The sequence below is a fragment of the Balaenoptera physalus genome, assembly GCF_965194825.1.
Source record: "Balaenoptera physalus genome assembly, chromosome: 5".
NCBI classification, from domain to species: domain Eukaryota; kingdom Metazoa; phylum Chordata; class Mammalia; order Artiodactyla; family Balaenopteridae; genus Balaenoptera; species Balaenoptera physalus.
Genome location: NC_138884.1, coordinates 119,932,609 through 119,949,177, shown reverse-complemented (window position 1 = coordinate 119,949,177; position 16,569 = coordinate 119,932,609). Strand labels below are relative to the sequence as shown.

Genomic DNA, 16,569 nt, shown 5'->3' with positions numbered 1-16,569 from the left:
ATACTTTCCTGTTTATGTATATAATACCATTTTCACATTCTAACCATATTACAAGTATAGTTTAGAACCTAAAATTCCTTGAGAAACCTCACTGACAGGTACAACTCTGTGCCCTTTGCATGAATCTTGTGACTAACCCTAGCCTATCTATTTAAGCTACAATATATTTTGAAATTTATTTAAAATACGTTTTTTTTCTCTTTATTTCAGGGCCCTCCTGGTCCAAAAGGTGATAAGGTAAGAAAATGTGTAGCAGGAACAAATTAAATTAGTAGAAATCCATACTGGTGTGACTTATACTATGTTACATTTAGATCTTTTAAATGAGCATCTACAGACTTTGTTCTAAAACTATCTTCTCATTTTCCTACTCTACAGGGAGAACAGGGCGATCAGGGACCTCGGGTAAGTTATACTCTTCCAATCCTGGGCAGAAAATTATTAATAGTTTTCAGCTCCAAACTCATTGAATTAAAGTAGCCCTGGCTTCATAACTGCCTTTGTGTCATGTGGTTTAGTAATGGCTGACAAAAATACCATACCACTTATAACTGAAATAGCCTTAATTGTAACTAATGTTTGTATTTTGTTGCATTATCCTAACTTGATACCTGTAAATAGGACACTCTACAATAATGATTCCTACTGATTAAGGGCCAGAATCACTACTAAAAGTCAGCAACCACCACCCTTCCATTGACTATTGGGTCCTTCAGATTTGTATGCGTTGTTTTGTGATATAGAGGCCACGTGGATTCCTATTGAATTTGGCCTTTTTCTGCAGTTAAACTTTATGTGCTATGGCATAAATATGTTGTATTATAGATGAAAATATTAATGCATTTTATATTTTTATTCATTATAAGTTTGAATAATACTTATTTGAATTTCTTATTCTTTATAGATTTTTAAGCAGATAAAAGGTGTAATATAATTTAACATTCCAGGGAGGAGGGGCATTCTTTTATTCTTTTATTCTTTTATTCTTTTATTCTTCTCAAATGTGGCTCTTTTAACCATTATAACACGATTGTTACCTTGGTAGTGCCAAGTCCTCTGCTTCACATCTGTGCCTTATTACCCAAATGTTCAGACATACTGTTCCAATGATGTAGTGGCTCCGTGCAGACATACCTCTCAATTTTCTCGTGTCACTATGCACAAAAGCGAGTATTTGGTTGAAGAGAGTCCTTTCTTACAGTGGAAAAGCACATTGAAAACTTTCAGGTTGAAAACAGACACTGTGTAGGTTTTTTGTAAAATGCAGTCTGTGAAGTTAATTATTGGATTCATTTACACCGCAGTAGAGGTTTTATTGCAAAAGATGTAGTCAATGCAAACTTGAAAAGTTTGTAGTCTTATCCCTCCTGTTTATTAAACTAGATGAAAATTATGCTATGATTTCCTTTCCTTTCTATTCTTCTGCCATTTCTTCATATGGAGATAATGACCGTGTCTCAGCATAGTCACCGTGGCAGTTATTCTATCTGATGCCCAGTTCAAAGTTTATCTTAATGGTCAAGGAGATTAAACATCATGATATCTGTCATGGATGTGAATGGAATAAAATTCTCATAACCCTAAATGATTAGAATGTAGCCACTTGCTCCGTATGTGGTGATTATTTCACATGGCATGTCTCCATGTATTGAGTATTATTTCTTTCTACATGCAATATCAAAATCACTCAACTTGCCCTTTCCAGGTAAGAGGGAAACTGTTTCTATTCTGAGAAATCTTCTTTTGGCAAAGGAAGTGAAAGGGTGGTTCACAGCTTAGCTGTCATCAGTGTGCACACAGTCCTCAGTTTCAAAAAGGTGTGTTGGCTTTCATCGTTCCAAAAAGTGATGATTGATTATAAAGCTAGGCCAAATTTCCAGGAGGAAACCTGAAACCATGTGCAATTCACCTGGTTTCATGTTGCATTACAAACTAAGACTTGGACCAGGCTCCTTGCAAGTGTGGCCAAAGTTCATGAACTACTTTGACGAACCCAGACTGCCTTTCATACAGATTTCAGCCAGTTTTCACACTGACTGGGGCCAAGTTTCACACGACTCAGGGGCCACTTAGCATTTTAGCTGGAAAGTGGCAAAAATTGATCCCATTTTCATTTGGATTTAGCTTTGTATTGAAGGAATTTGGATTGAATTCATAATGTAGGATGAATCTTTATGGATAAAAATTTAAATGTCCTGGGAAGTATACATGAATGTGAGCATGAGAACTTACCGAATTGCCTGTCTTTTCTCAGATTCCTAATTTACAAACAAGGCAGGTCACATTCAGTGATCTTAGAATTTTAATATAAGTAGTGTCAGCTACGTATTAGGAAATTCACATATCAAGATGGCAAAATGAAGATTTTACATTTCCAGAATAATCAAAAGTTAGTTAGAACTGGAAAAGTCTTCAATTTTAATGAACATTAACTTTACCCACATCCTCTTTGGGCACACTGTTCCAGCTGATGCTGACAGAGGCTCTCTTTTTTAAAATGTAGATCTTTGTATTTGAATACCATTTCCATTTTCATCCTATCATAGATTTTTTTTTTTAACCCAATCAAGATTTGGCCATTGCATTCAATTGTTATATCTTTTACCCCACTCTTTTTTTTTTTAATTTATTTATTCATGGCTGTGTCGGGTCTTCGTTTCTGTGCGAGGGCTTTCTCTAGTTGCGGCAAGCGGGGGCCACTCTTCATCGCGGTGCGCCGGCCTCTCACTATCGCGGCCTCTCTTGTTGCGGAGCACAGGCTCCAGACGCGCAGGCTCAGTAATTGTGGCTCACGGGCCCAGTTGCTCCGTGGCACGTGGGATCCTCCCAGACCAGGGCTCGAACCCATGTCCCCTGCATTGGCAGGCAGATTCTCAACCACTGCGCCACCAGGGAAGCCCTATCATAGATTTTTGAAATCCACTTTTTACCATTTGTTCCAAGTAATTTATTTCTTCCCATAATTAACTTAACAATATGATCTTACATCATTTTAGTTCTTTGTTAACTGACTTTCCACTGGGATCTATGCTGTTTTCTTGAACATGAGGTCCTTCTTTTTTCATTTCTTTTTTGTTTTGTTTTTGGCTCGCCAAGTGCCAGACAGGAATATATTAAGCCATATTATGTGAATCAAAGCAGGAAAAATTTGAAGATAAAATGCAAATTAAGAAGGTGAAACTACCTTGAAACACTTGGACATATATTTATCAATATATATTGAGTGTCTACCATGTTCAAGGTACCCTACTTAATACTATAGAGACTATAAATGGGTCCACTTGTCTCTCTCTTCTACTATCAGCAAATTCAACCTATTCTCATCTCATGTTCTTGATCACTGCAGTAGTCTTCCAATTAATCTTGCTTCCACTCTTACCGTGTACAATCCATTGCCTAAACAGCAACCAGAGACCATTTTATGCTGTAAATTAGATTATGTTACTTCCTGTTTTAAACCTTAGAATGAAATCCAAATCACCTTGCTTGGCCTCCAAGATCTGGCCCTTGCTTACCTCTATAACCTCATCTCAAACTAGTCTTCCCCTCCACCCACTATGCTCCAGCCACTCTGTCATCCACGTGTTCTTTAAACACAACACACTCCCAACTTGATGACTTTCTATTTGCTCTTTTCTGGTCTTATGATTGGGTTCTTCTTATCATTGAGATTTTTCTCTCAAATACCTCTTTGGGGAGAACTTCCCTAACTACCCAATCTAAATCTGAGATTATCCTATTTTGTTTGTTTATTTAGTTGCTTCTTATCTATAAAACATGCCTCTCCTTAAAACAAAAACTCCATGAGAGCAAGGACTTCCGTCTGTCTTGTTCATACCTCCATCACCAGAACAGTAAGGACTTAATGAATATTTGTTGAATGTTAGAGTAAAATATTATCTCATCATTACTGCCCTCAAGCAGCTGATAATCTCATGGGTGCCTGATAAGAAAACTATGTGGTATTATGTTGTATGCCTTAAATAGCCATGCTAAGAGATGCTAGTTAATTGAACATTCTTCCATTTTAAAAAATAACTGCAGAAAAGGTGACACTTGAGCTAGGACTTGATACATGGGTAATCTTTAAAAGCTTAGATGAAGAGCAAGACATTAAACATTCCAGGAAGAAGAAATAGTTCATACAATATTATACAAGCAGGAAATGACAGGATTCATTTAAAGAACAGTAATATTCCATTTGCCAAGGGAATAGGTTAAATTATAGAAAGATTGTATCATATAAGGCTAAAATTTTTTTATAGAAATTACATCATGGAGCATTTTGAATGTCTAGTGTGGTGGGCAATAAGGGACCACTGAAGAGTTTTGAGTATATCATTTGCTGTATATTACCACTAGACTATTTAGTGTAATTACCAATTTTTTTTTTTTTTTCTCTTCCTGAATCCCAGAGAAAGAAGGAGCCTGGGATTCTGTTGGGTTTTTGGGATTCTGTTGGGTTTTTTTTTTTTGGTTTTTTTTTGGCTGCGCCCGTGCGGCATGTGGGATCTTAGTTCCCTGACCATGGATCGAACCTGTGTCCCCTGCATTGGGAGTGCAGAGTCTTAACCACTGGACTACCAAGGGAGTCCACCAGACGTTCTTTATGAAAATCTATAAGGTAATAGTGTCCAGTATGGAAAGAAATTGGAAGAGACTGAAAGCATGGAGACCAAGTAGACCAGGAAACTATGTCAGTCATCTGGACAAGGTCATAAAAGTCTGGGCTATGAGAATAATGTCCAGTCCTCAGTGGGGAGATGAGCAGAGGGGATGGGCGGGCTCAGTCTGGAATATCAGGTATCATTGGAGGTACAGGGCCACACTGAGCAGAAAGTTCTGTATCAGAATGAGAAGCTCAGCAGTGGAGAGGGGCTAAGTTGGTGAGCCAAAGCAGAAATTCCAAAGGGGTCACCAGAATATTGGAGAAAGCTGTATGTTTGCAATGGGATTCAAAAGGAAAGTTGCATCATGTCATCAATAGGGTTTGCCACAAGCACCAAGCAAAAACCTGAGCAGACAAAGAGGGAAAACCAGGGTTGATACTAGTAGAGGAGAAATGGACAAAAGTGAAGTCTTGAAGCAGGAGGTGAGAGATGAATTTGATCTACATTGGGTTTACATCCAAAATCTGTGACCATGGCTAAAGTTGTGATCTTGTTAAATTTTTAAAAACAGAAGAAGAGAAGCAGTCAGGGAGTCAAATTAAAAGGTACTGAGGTGAAAATTTAATACAAGTCTTATAGCTAATTGGATGTAAGGGCTGAAGTTGAAAAAGAAGGTAAAGCTAGAGGTGAGGTTTCTGGCTTGACTCCTTGATAACGTTGGCCAGAAGAGAGTCCGTAGGATAAATGATAAGTTGAATCCTAGTTATGCTGAATTTGCGATCTTGACCAATTATTCCATTGGAATAATGTAGCAAGCAGTTGGAAATATAAGACTAGAATTCTGAGGTGGTGTTGCAGCTGGAGGTAACAGCTACGTAGCTGAACACCCTCAGAGCAAGAATTGAGACCCCAGGGAGCAAAGTGGAGGGTGAAAGAGTGAACGTAGAGCCACTTTAGAAATATCCACACTGGGGCTTCCCTGGTGGTGCAGTGGTTGAGAATCCGCCTGCTGATGCAGGGGACACGGGTTCGAGCCCTGGTCCGGGAAGATCCCACGTGCCATAGAGCAACTAAGCCCGTGAGCCACAACTACTGAGCCTGCGCTCTAGAGCCCGCGAGCCACAACTACTGAGCCCCCGATGCACAACTACTGAAGCCCACGTGCCGAGAGCCTGTGCTCCGCAACAAGAGAAGCCAACGCAATGAGAAGCACGCCCACCGCAACAAAGAGTAGCCCCCGCTTGTGGCAACTAGAGAAAGCCTTTGCGCAGCAACGAAGACCCAGCGCAGCCAAAAATAAATAAATTAAATAAATTAGTTAAAAAAAAAATCTTAAAAAAAAAAAAAAGGAAATATCCACCCCGAGGGAGTGGGCTGAAAAGGAGCATCGGAAAAAGAGAGTGAGCATTCAAAAGAAAAACCAGGACATGCTATGTTTGAACAGTAGGCAGAACTACTTTATTTATTTATTCATTTATTTTTGGCTGCATTGGGTCTTCATTGCTGCCTGCGGGCTTTCTCTAGTTGCGGTGAGCAGGGGCTACTCTTCGTTGCTGTGATCGGGCTTCTGACTGCGGTGGCTTCTCTTGTTGCAGAGCACGGGCTCTAGGCGCATGGGCTTCAGTAGTTGTGGCACGCAGGCTCAGTAGTTGTGGCGCACGGGCTTAGCTGCTCTGCAGCATGTGGGATCCTCCCGGGCCAGGGCTTGAACCTGTGTCCCCTGCATCAGCAGGCGGATTCCCAACCACCGCACCACCAGGGAAGTCCCCTAGAACTACTTTAAAAAAAAAAAAAAGTGAGGGTGGCCCACAAAACATTCTTAATTAAAAGAAAGCCACAGGGATGAGATCTATAAAAAAAACTTTTGGATTTGGTGTTCTGGAATCTTGGGATTGTAAGGGCGTGCATTTTGTTCAGTAGTGAGAGGGAAAGTCAGATTGCAAGAAGTTAAAAGTAAATGGTAGGAAAGTTGACTATCTTTGAATGCTGTTGATGGCATATGATTTAATGCAGAAGAAACGGCTAACTTTTTTGGCATGAGCTTTCTGTCAGGATACATTGAACCAATTTCAAGCCTACAATTTAGGTATAATACAATAACCATCAATATCATTTGGTTTTCTTCTACAAGACACTGAGGGTTAGATTTCCACAGATGGATGCACCCTGACATTAGAATTGCACTTGCCTCCTTGATTCTTGGGGAGACGTCATTACAGATTTGCTCTTAATCTTCAATTCATTTTTGCAGTTAAACATTGCACCTCAGCAGTTAGGCCTTTCGGCTATATGGTTAGGAGGGTGCTTTTTCTGTGCTGTCAGCTACCATGCCCATGCTCAGTTTTCTTCATTTCATCCTCATAGGTTTGTATTACAGAGTTTTGAGGCTAAGCCTTTATTCTGTATTCAAGCAGAGATTGAAGACCCGCCGTAAGGGAGCTGTAGGGGGATTCCTAGACTGAACGAAAGTTGGACTGAGAAATGATACCTCATGAAATAATTACAATTGCTCATTACTTAGAGTCGTACAGCTTGCAGAACACCTTTCTAGGCAAGATACACACATCATCTGTAAGCCTTACTACAGTTCAGCAAAGTAGATTATCAGGAAAGAAGATATAGGAAAAGTGAACACAATAGAGTGAGATGATTATATCCACATGGGCTGGAGTCAGGCTGGATAAGGCTCAATTCTAACTGCCACTGTCTCCATGGTTATGAGAAGGATTAAATAAAATAATGTATGAAAAATCTATAATAAGCCCTCAACAGATCATAGTTGATTATTCTCCTCAAGTTTCACATGAAGAATCTGCGGTAAAGTAAATTGCCCAGTTCACATGATTTGTTAAGTGGTAGAAATGGGATTCAAACCCAGCTCTCTCAGCGTCTGGCTTGGGCTCCTCCCACTGGGTCACGCTGCTTCCCTATCAATAAAGTCGTTGGTATAGTCATCAACCTCAATGTGAACCAATAGAGTTTACCAAAATATCCATGGCTCAATTTATAACATCAATAATAATGATAAATAATTTTTATTGAGTTCTTAAAATATGCCAACCACTCTGTGAAGATATGTATTATTTCAACAACTCTATAAAATAGTTACTTTTATTATTTCCATTTAATAGATGAGGAAACCAAGATTCAGAAAGTTTAAATATTTCATCTAAGAAAACAGAGCCAGCCAGTGGCAGAGCCAGGATTTAAGCCTCAGTACTCACAAATTACATTTTCCATGTATCCTCAAAAGTAACTCAAAAGTGATTTAGTAGCACAAATTTTAATATGACCTTTTTTTTTTTCTGATGAGGATTGAGCTCACACAGGTTAAGTGACTTGATCTAGTTCTCTCACACACATCTACCAAAAGACAGTGCTGGGACTCAAACACAAATGTCAAGTTCTGCCCTCTTTCCACAATGCCAAGCTGCCTCCAAATGGTTGCTAGGACTCTTTTCAACTTTAAGAGTTCATGCCTTTGTGAATCAGCTTGAAAATGTTGGGGAGCACAAATGAAAACAGGTGCATCTTTTTCCTTTGCAAGCATGGCAGTCACAGTCTTTACAATTCATGGAGTGCCAACCTTCCAAAAACCAAAGGAATGGACGAATTCCACTTAGCAACAGCCTAGAATCTCTCCTCATGGAGCATAGGGAGGCACGGCAATGCTGACCTTTGTCCAAGGCACGTCAGGATACCCAGTAAGCTTGCTGTGATACAATTTCACTTCCCAGCTCAAGGGCACCAATTTGAAAATTGTATAACAGCAAGATCCTGGTATATTTGCTCTTAGTGCCTTTTTTCTTCAGGATAACCAAATGAATGAAGTCTGTTTTCCTCAATTCATAATGCTGTGCTTACATGTTCTACAAGATATTTTGTTGATTCTGCTTTTATTCTGAGCTTCTCTTTGCAAAAGAGATTGAGTTATATTTCTTGATCAGTAGCCGAACCTGAATGTCAAGTGTAAAAGACTCAGGGCTCTCCAAGATTTTCCCATTGTCGTCTGCACACCCTACTACTACCCCTCTCTCCTTCATTATTAAAGAGGGCTTGCTGCCCAGTTCATTAGGGCCTCTGCCCTCATCATGAACCACAGCCCTGGGCTTTGATGTTAATGACTCAGATTTCTTTTCTCTATCTTAGTGACTTAAAAACATAGCCTTAAAAATAAGCAAAGCTATTTTAATGTTTAATACTGTCTTTTTAAATTAAGGTATTATGTTGTTCTGAAATTGTGGTAAATTTGTTAGTCAAACTTAGGCAATAAAATGAACAAGCATCATGACGTTATCTTTTGACTATAATCTTCTAATCAGTTGGCTACCATCACCTTGCCAAATAACACAGAGGCCTGATAAATAAAAGATTTAGTGGTTATTGGTCTCAATATCATCAGCCAACAGCTGGTTTTAAATGATCCTGAGCTCTCACAGTTTCAATAAGCCACCCAGGAGCTCTGCTTAACTATTTTCATAAAATTCTTTTCTCTTCCCAGTGTATTCAAGTAAATTTTCATAACAGCTGGGACTATGCAAAACTGATAGCATCTTAAAAACATCTTCAGCAAGACAGATTAAGTTCCAGAAAAGGAAAGCATTTAGAAGTTTATTTTATTATCTTAACCTTTGTTGACTTGAATGATTAAACAGATTCTTTGGCTCTGCTAAAGCGTTTAGGCCTGGATATTAATTTGATGTTCTTATTTACTTAACCCTTGCCTTTCTCTTTAGCCCTAATGAATATACTACACATTTGATACTGAATGTATTGCCTGTGAAAAGGGAATGGATATAACACAATGGAAAGAAAGAAATTGTGAGAAAATTATTTTAATGATTTCCACATTTGGGAGAAGTTGGCATGGAAACAGCAAGCTCGTTAAAATTTGCAAACGTTCTTGTTACGTTTTATAATCAGAGTTCTCTTTTAAGTGTTCTGTCATACTTCAAACCACTAAGAGCCCAGGAGCATTTGTAAATTTGTCCTAATGTGGGTTAATTTAAGGGATAAATTATTTTTGCAAACAACTGTTGATATGTAGACAATACTTCCCTTGGAATTCAGTGTTGCAAATTATATCTCAGTTATTGATTGTATAGCTGAGCCCATTAAGGAAAAATAAAATAGATATTATGAAATGTTGAGGAAGTGACTTTACCTATTTTACATCACTTTAAATCTTAAAATTTTTGTCTAATGTAAAGTATTATACAAAGGAATCTATATATATAGTAATCCAGTGGGATAAGTTTTTATACAGAAGTTTGGAAGTTAAAGCGAGTATTTCACAAAACCCTTATAACTACACACACACACACACACACACACACACATTAGTCGAAAGCCTGAGGTTTGAGCCCTTAACTGAAAATTCTATTAATGACCATAGATGTATTACAATAAAACCAAAATCCATTCCTAAGTATATCCTCTGACAAGGAATTCTGGAGAATGATGCCAGCCAGTTTAAATAGCTGTTGGATTTCCTTTTAGTCGCTTTTAGCGCAATGACCTTCATATTAAAATAGCTACTCATATTTTATGAAGTAAAGATTTCATTTGTCCACACTTGTACTCATTGCTCAAATCAAATGCAATATTCTTCTTTTTACTTATTTTACTTTTTTTTCATGGTTTATATATCTGGACATATACCTTACAGTCTTTTCAGGCTAATGTGCACCATTTCACATTTTTCTTGAAAATGAGTGGAATGAAAGATTTCAGATGAAAAATATATGTATGTATATTTAATATTATTACATTTATATTTCTTTTGTTTGAATTTTGCAAGTGCTGCTTTCTGTGAAATGTTTTCTAAATAATTCAAGGAATTCCTTGATAAAAAGATGATCTTTTCTGAAACTCAAAACTATACAGATGATTTTATTCTCTTTTTCTTATATTTAAGCAAGATAGTTTTCACATGAATTCAAACATAAGAGTATTAGGTTTATTAATCCATATACTATGGAGTTATGATTTGCATTAATGCCTGCAACTGGAGCATATAATAAAATGTGGAGGGAAAGACAGATTTGTGGTTGGTGACTTTCAATATTATATAAGAAAGAGAAAGTAAGCCTTTAGGTAAATATATTAAACTCTGTATTTGAAATGGACCAAAAAACCCCAACACACTATAGTTGGTAATATCTATAAATAAAGAGCATATTGCAAATAGGAAATACAGCAATTTATAAGCAATTTACACCAAAAAATCCAACACAATTACCACCATTCCTTTTCTGTCACTCCCAAATGCAGAATTATAATTGCAACAAAATGTTAGAGGTGGATGAACTAAATAGAAATCAAGAAAGTATGAAACAGCAGATTTTTAATGGTGCATCAAGATTCCCAGAAGGAACTAGAATGCAAGACTGTATTTTTGATTCATCCCTTCAGAATGGGAGGAATAATGGCTTATGCACTGACAGATCATGTTCAGGGAGAACAGTTCCTGTAGGTCTGAATGAGATGGGTCTCTGGAAAGTCATTTAGTGCCAGACGGCAGCATCCTTTCATAAGCATACATGCACTAATGTGTCCAGCAGCTCCTTGTAGCAGACACAGCCTGTAAATCACAAGTGGCCGACAGGACTGGCTTTGTAGGAAGAAGATGTCAGTTGCAAGGTCCTACTTCACATACAATTCTAAAGCGGCTTTGGAGGGAGTCAGGAAGCTTTGATTTTCATTGCTTGGAAGTCAGTTAAATTTTGTTTGAAAAATGTTGGTATTCAGAGGAAACTTTACTGACCACTATTATTTTTATTAGCACAAGTGAACTTTTGAATGTTTTACACACAAATAATAATAATAATAATGACAACAATGCAACACTATTGTTTTTATATTGTTTTTATATTCCACATACCAAAGAAACTTCTGGGCCTTCTTATCATACTTTATTACCTTGTAAGTTTAGCATGAATCTGTTCATAAAGAAGCCTAAGTGACCGATAAGGTGGCATCCAAATCCTCCAATGTAGCATTAGAATACCAAAGAACTAGGAACATCTGACTCTCTTTCCAGGATAGGAACTATAGTTAGCTCCAGGCCTAAAGGAATTCATTAGAATTAAGATAGGGAAATGGTGGTGAGTAAACAAGAGAAATTGGCATGGCAGAGTGGCATTGGCATGGCAGAGCTTTTCTGGCTTGAAGCCTGTGTGATGTGATGTGAAACAGAAGGAACTAACTATAACCCTAGGAAGTACAAGGGGACAACAGGTGGTAATTCCTGCCTCATTCACCATGTCTTCAAAAGGACATGTCAGCCTGAACATTCCAAGTTTATTGGCAGGTGAGGAAAAAAGCTATAGGAGACACCACCAGATTTTTAATTAAGAATAATTCGATTGTTTTTAAAAATAGCTTTATTCCTTGGGCCTTTCATCAGCTTATTTTTAGAAGCTGAGTTAATCTAGTTATCTAGATTATTAAAATTGTGGCCCAACTCTGAAATATCGCGCCCAGCTCTTGACCCCATCATGACTTAGAGGAGGCCGTCACCATGTGAGGTTTCCAGGATTGCTGAAGAGAGATTCTTCCACTGGTGAAGTAGGAAGTACGGAATGAAGGATGTGACTGAGAAGGCTGTGCCCAAACACAGAACACACCAGAGACTCTTCTAAAACACACCTAGTTCTAAGTTACATATGCTGTGTTATTTTGTCTTTTTCAAGGTGTACAACTTGTTTCTCATATCAAACACTTGCTTTTTGCACCAACAATGGTTTAAAATATTATAGTGCATATCATTCTGTATGTAGGTGTTAGTACATGTATCATTCTCATTAACAGGAATTATTCTATCTATAGAGATAGATATATACACATATGTGTGTGTGGATATTTACTTACAATTGCACTGCCTATACTGTCTTAATGAAACAGAGTTCTCCATAAACATAGATTATTATTCATGTATACAAGATCTAAACACAAACAAATGTGAACCAACCTACTCTTGTTTATACTCTGATTCCAATTAAGAAAAGTAAGGTAAATGTTCAAAGCAGTTTGTTAACTTTTTTTGAATAAAATGGATACATCTTCCTTAACTGTCTTTTAAAAAAGTATTCCTGTGTTCAGTATGGCAATTCAGAATTGTCTAAAGAATTGTCTAAAGTTAATATAAATTAACTTTTAATAATTTCAAGCTTAATTTTTCTTTGTGCACGTGCTAGCCTGCAAGGAACACCATTCTCAATATTCCTTTGCAAAGTTAGATGGAAAGATCTCCGTGATAGTCCTTGCCTATGACATCAGTTTGGCTCTGACTTCACAGTAGAGTCTACTGACTGAGCTTTTTCTTGATCACCTTTGAGGAACAAATACTTGCCTCGACTTTAATATTAGAGAAAAGTTTGAGAACTAATTCAGAACTCAGTTGCTGTTTCTTAGCTACCCTATTTCTTTATATTTCTTAATGGTTGAAGAAGTCAGAAGTTTCTAGAATGCCAGCGCCAGAATTTTCTTTTAGATTATAAACTTTTTCATATGGAGGGGACTCTTAACATGTTCCTTGAATTTAATATAAGTTATAGCAGCACCTTGTAATTTTCCAGTCTTGATTCCTCCTTACTTTTAATTTATTTTTATCCTACTGAACTGTTCTTTGAGAAGTTAAACATTTGAAAGATTGTAAATCGTTAATATAGTTTTATCAGATGTTTTGAAAATCGGGAACTATTTTGTCTTCATTAGCATGGCTGATGATTAACATGGCATATGATACATCATATGGGAAAAAGTCCCTAGCTACAATTTAACCATTTTTATTAATTTTTTAACATTTCTTTAATATTATGCCTGGTTGTTTAAAGAATTTACTATCTATATGACAATAATTTTGATAATGAAAACAATAGTAAGGAATTTTTTAAATTTAATTTTTATTTTATATTGAAGTATAGTTGATTTACAATGTTGTGTTGGTTTCAAGTGTACAGCAAAGTGACTCAGTTGTACATATACATATCTCCACTCTCTTTCAGATTATTTTCCCATATAGGCCATTACAGAGTATTGAATATAGTTCCCTGTGCTATACAATGAGTCCTTGTTTTTTTTTTTTTTCTCAATTTTGTTTTTAATTGGAGTAGAGTTGTTTTACAATGCTGTGTTAGTTTCTACTGTACAGATAAGTGAAGCAGAGTTCCCTGTGCTATACAGCAGGCTCTCATTATTGATCTATTTTATACATATTAGTGTATATATGTTTGTCCCAATCTCCCAATTCATCCCACCCCCCTTCTCCCCCCTTGTTGTCAATACGTTTGTTCTCTACATCGGTGTCTCTATTTCTGCCTTGCAAACCGGTTCATCTGTACCATTTTTCTAGATTCCACAAATATGCATTAATATACAATATTTGTTTTTCTCTTTCTGACTTAATAGTAAGGAATATTTTACCTTTTCTATTATGTTATTTTTTTCTCTGCCAGGTAGATAACTGCTATGTTTAAATTAAGAACTTCACCCCTTACACACACCACTTTTATTTTTTGGCATAGATAAACATAAATTACTTCTACTTTGACAAAGTAAAGTTTCTAAAGAATCATCAGTGTTAGAAAATTCTATAGTATAACATTATAAAGCCATTCTTTATAAAGCCTTTTTTGTTGCCTTTTTTGCTCAGTACAAAATTACTTTTGAGCCTTACAACCTTTTGTTTAGTAGTCATTCACAATTATTCAATAATATTGTAAAAGGAAATGAATTTTGAGGAGTAACAGGAAGAAGGGAATATTTGGAGATCTATTAGACATTTTGGATTTGTTCAGAAAATTAATGTAGAGATTTACAACTTCATCTTTCATTTTACACTTTTAGGCAGAAAAGTCAAACAAACTAGAAATAGAAAAAGCTTTCTATGTCACCAGTACAACGTTGAATGTTAATGCTGTAACTCTATACCGATCTTTGGTATTACTTCCACTTTGGAGCCCTGTAGTTCTAATAAAATGTGTCAGAGAAGAATGCAAGGTTTGAGTCACAGTATCTACCCGGAATTTTATATAGTAACTGTTATAATCATTCAAGATTTTCAGAATGTGTCAAATGAAATGGCATGTGCCGATTGAGAAACTGTCACAATTTATATGGGATTTCCTTTTAGGGTGGAGAGTAACATCCTTGGTTGCAGTGGGGGAAAGGAATGCAATGTCTTTATTTTTCCTTACTTTTGAAACGTGATATACTATTTTGTACAATCTTCCCTCTATGTTTTATTTTGAATCAATAATTCTCATGAGGCAGATTAGAGGCTACAAGCTGGTGGCCTGTGGACAGACTCCAATAGTAGATGCATTTTATTTGGCTTACCCAAATTACTTGCTAGTATTTTAATATTGGGCAATTTCATACAAAATCTTGTTTTAAACTTCCTCTTGGAAAATTAGAAGATCTGACACCATTGGGTACATATTCTTTTATAATTTCAGTTGGCTGAAGCTGGATGGAATCTCTCTGCTTTAGAGGCATTCTGTATTACACTCAGCCCACTTCAGTAATTTACATATGTGCACAGTCCCTGTTGGCACTGGAGTTTGTAATACCTGAATTAGAGATTAAGGTAATTTTGCGTTTGATATTATGATGACAAAGTCCATCAAAATATACAGACACAGGTAGCAAAACAACGAATGACAAATCGTTTATCTTCTAGGAAGAAGGCTACATTATTGCCTTTAATTTAATTTACATATAATTTGTTTTTAAATTACATAGAATTCTTCTTACCTTGGTGGTTGTCAATCTGTGGTAGTGTAGAATTTTTTTATTAGTATACCAAGTCTGTTCAAAGGTCAAAATTAGGACTAGTTCAAACTTGGTAGTTTTATACGAAGATGTCAATATAATTTATGCCATCTTTCAAAATTTTGTTGAAATATGAATTGTAAATAACAGAATTTTTATTAAGTTACCCTTGTTGTATATAGAATAGTAATTAAATAACATGCAAATAACATGCAAATAAAAAACATGCAAATATTTAAAAGATATATTTTAGTCCTTTAATTATATACTTTTAAAATTAGAAACCATAGATGTTGAAGGCTTGCTCTTCAGAGTCACTCCTTTGAGGGAAAATGTAGCCCCTAATTACAGAATTTCCTATAGGTTTTTCTTAGCAGTATATAGGATGTTTGTTTATTACTTAAAATGATCTAGCTTAGACATCTATGTAGGTTGTAGCCAAAGTTCATAGATATTTAAAATCATAATATAAATTTAGTTCCATATGATTTTTACTGGACCCAAATAATTTCCTTTATAATACTAATAAGTGTACTTCTAGAAGCATTCATACTTTAAGGCACTATATATTTCTTTTGGGTTTTTGTTGTTCTGGCTGTATAGTTAGATTAATGGAAACATCCCCCCTTGTAAACATTTCTAATGAAATTGCCCTTACAGGGCACCAATAAAAATTAAGTTAATAAATTGTTTAGAATTGCCCTTTATAGCTATGCTGACAAACCTTAAGAAAAAGAACTAATTTGAGTCAGTATTATTTGATCCTTTTTTTCTCTGTATTCTCCTTGATGTAAAAATATATTGAAACCTGATTTCTCTGAGTACAACAAATACAGAATTTGAGGGTGTGGTTCAAATGATTTAAAAAAGATAGCATAAAAAGGATCCTATAAAGTAGATCATATTTCCCTTTATGGGGAAAGGGAAAAGAGTTGTATGCATTTGAAACATTTTTTTCTTATAGTGTTTTTAACTGTAGGATAATATAGGAACTAAAAATTTACTTTTTATTAGGATTATAAAATCTTTTGGCAATGTCAGAAAGCGTTTCTAGATAAATCTTGATTGTCTTATTCTAAAAGGGTGCTGAGGGTAGGAGATAATGTGGGTAAGAGAAATTCACTTTCTGCTATGTCAAAGTTTCTCTTATAACTGCAAAATAAACCCATTTCTCAGCCAGCCA

General features: G+C 36.2%; 1 protein-coding gene across 2 annotated transcripts in view; it reads left to right on the top strand.

Moving 5' to 3' along the window:
* COL25A1 (collagen type XXV alpha 1 chain) overlaps window positions 1-16,569 on the top strand; it is a gene marked incomplete at its 5' end in the record, with an annotated part of 476,870 nt that overhangs the window by 308,870 nt on the left and 151,431 nt on the right. For both annotated transcript variants that reach the window (XM_082463101.1, XM_082463100.1), the window contains 2 exons: window positions 211-237; window positions 379-405. In XM_082463101.1, the coding sequence (XP_082319227.1) occupies window positions 211-237; window positions 379-405 (54 nt within the window). The remainder of the gene's footprint in view (window positions 1-210; window positions 238-378; window positions 406-16,569) is intronic.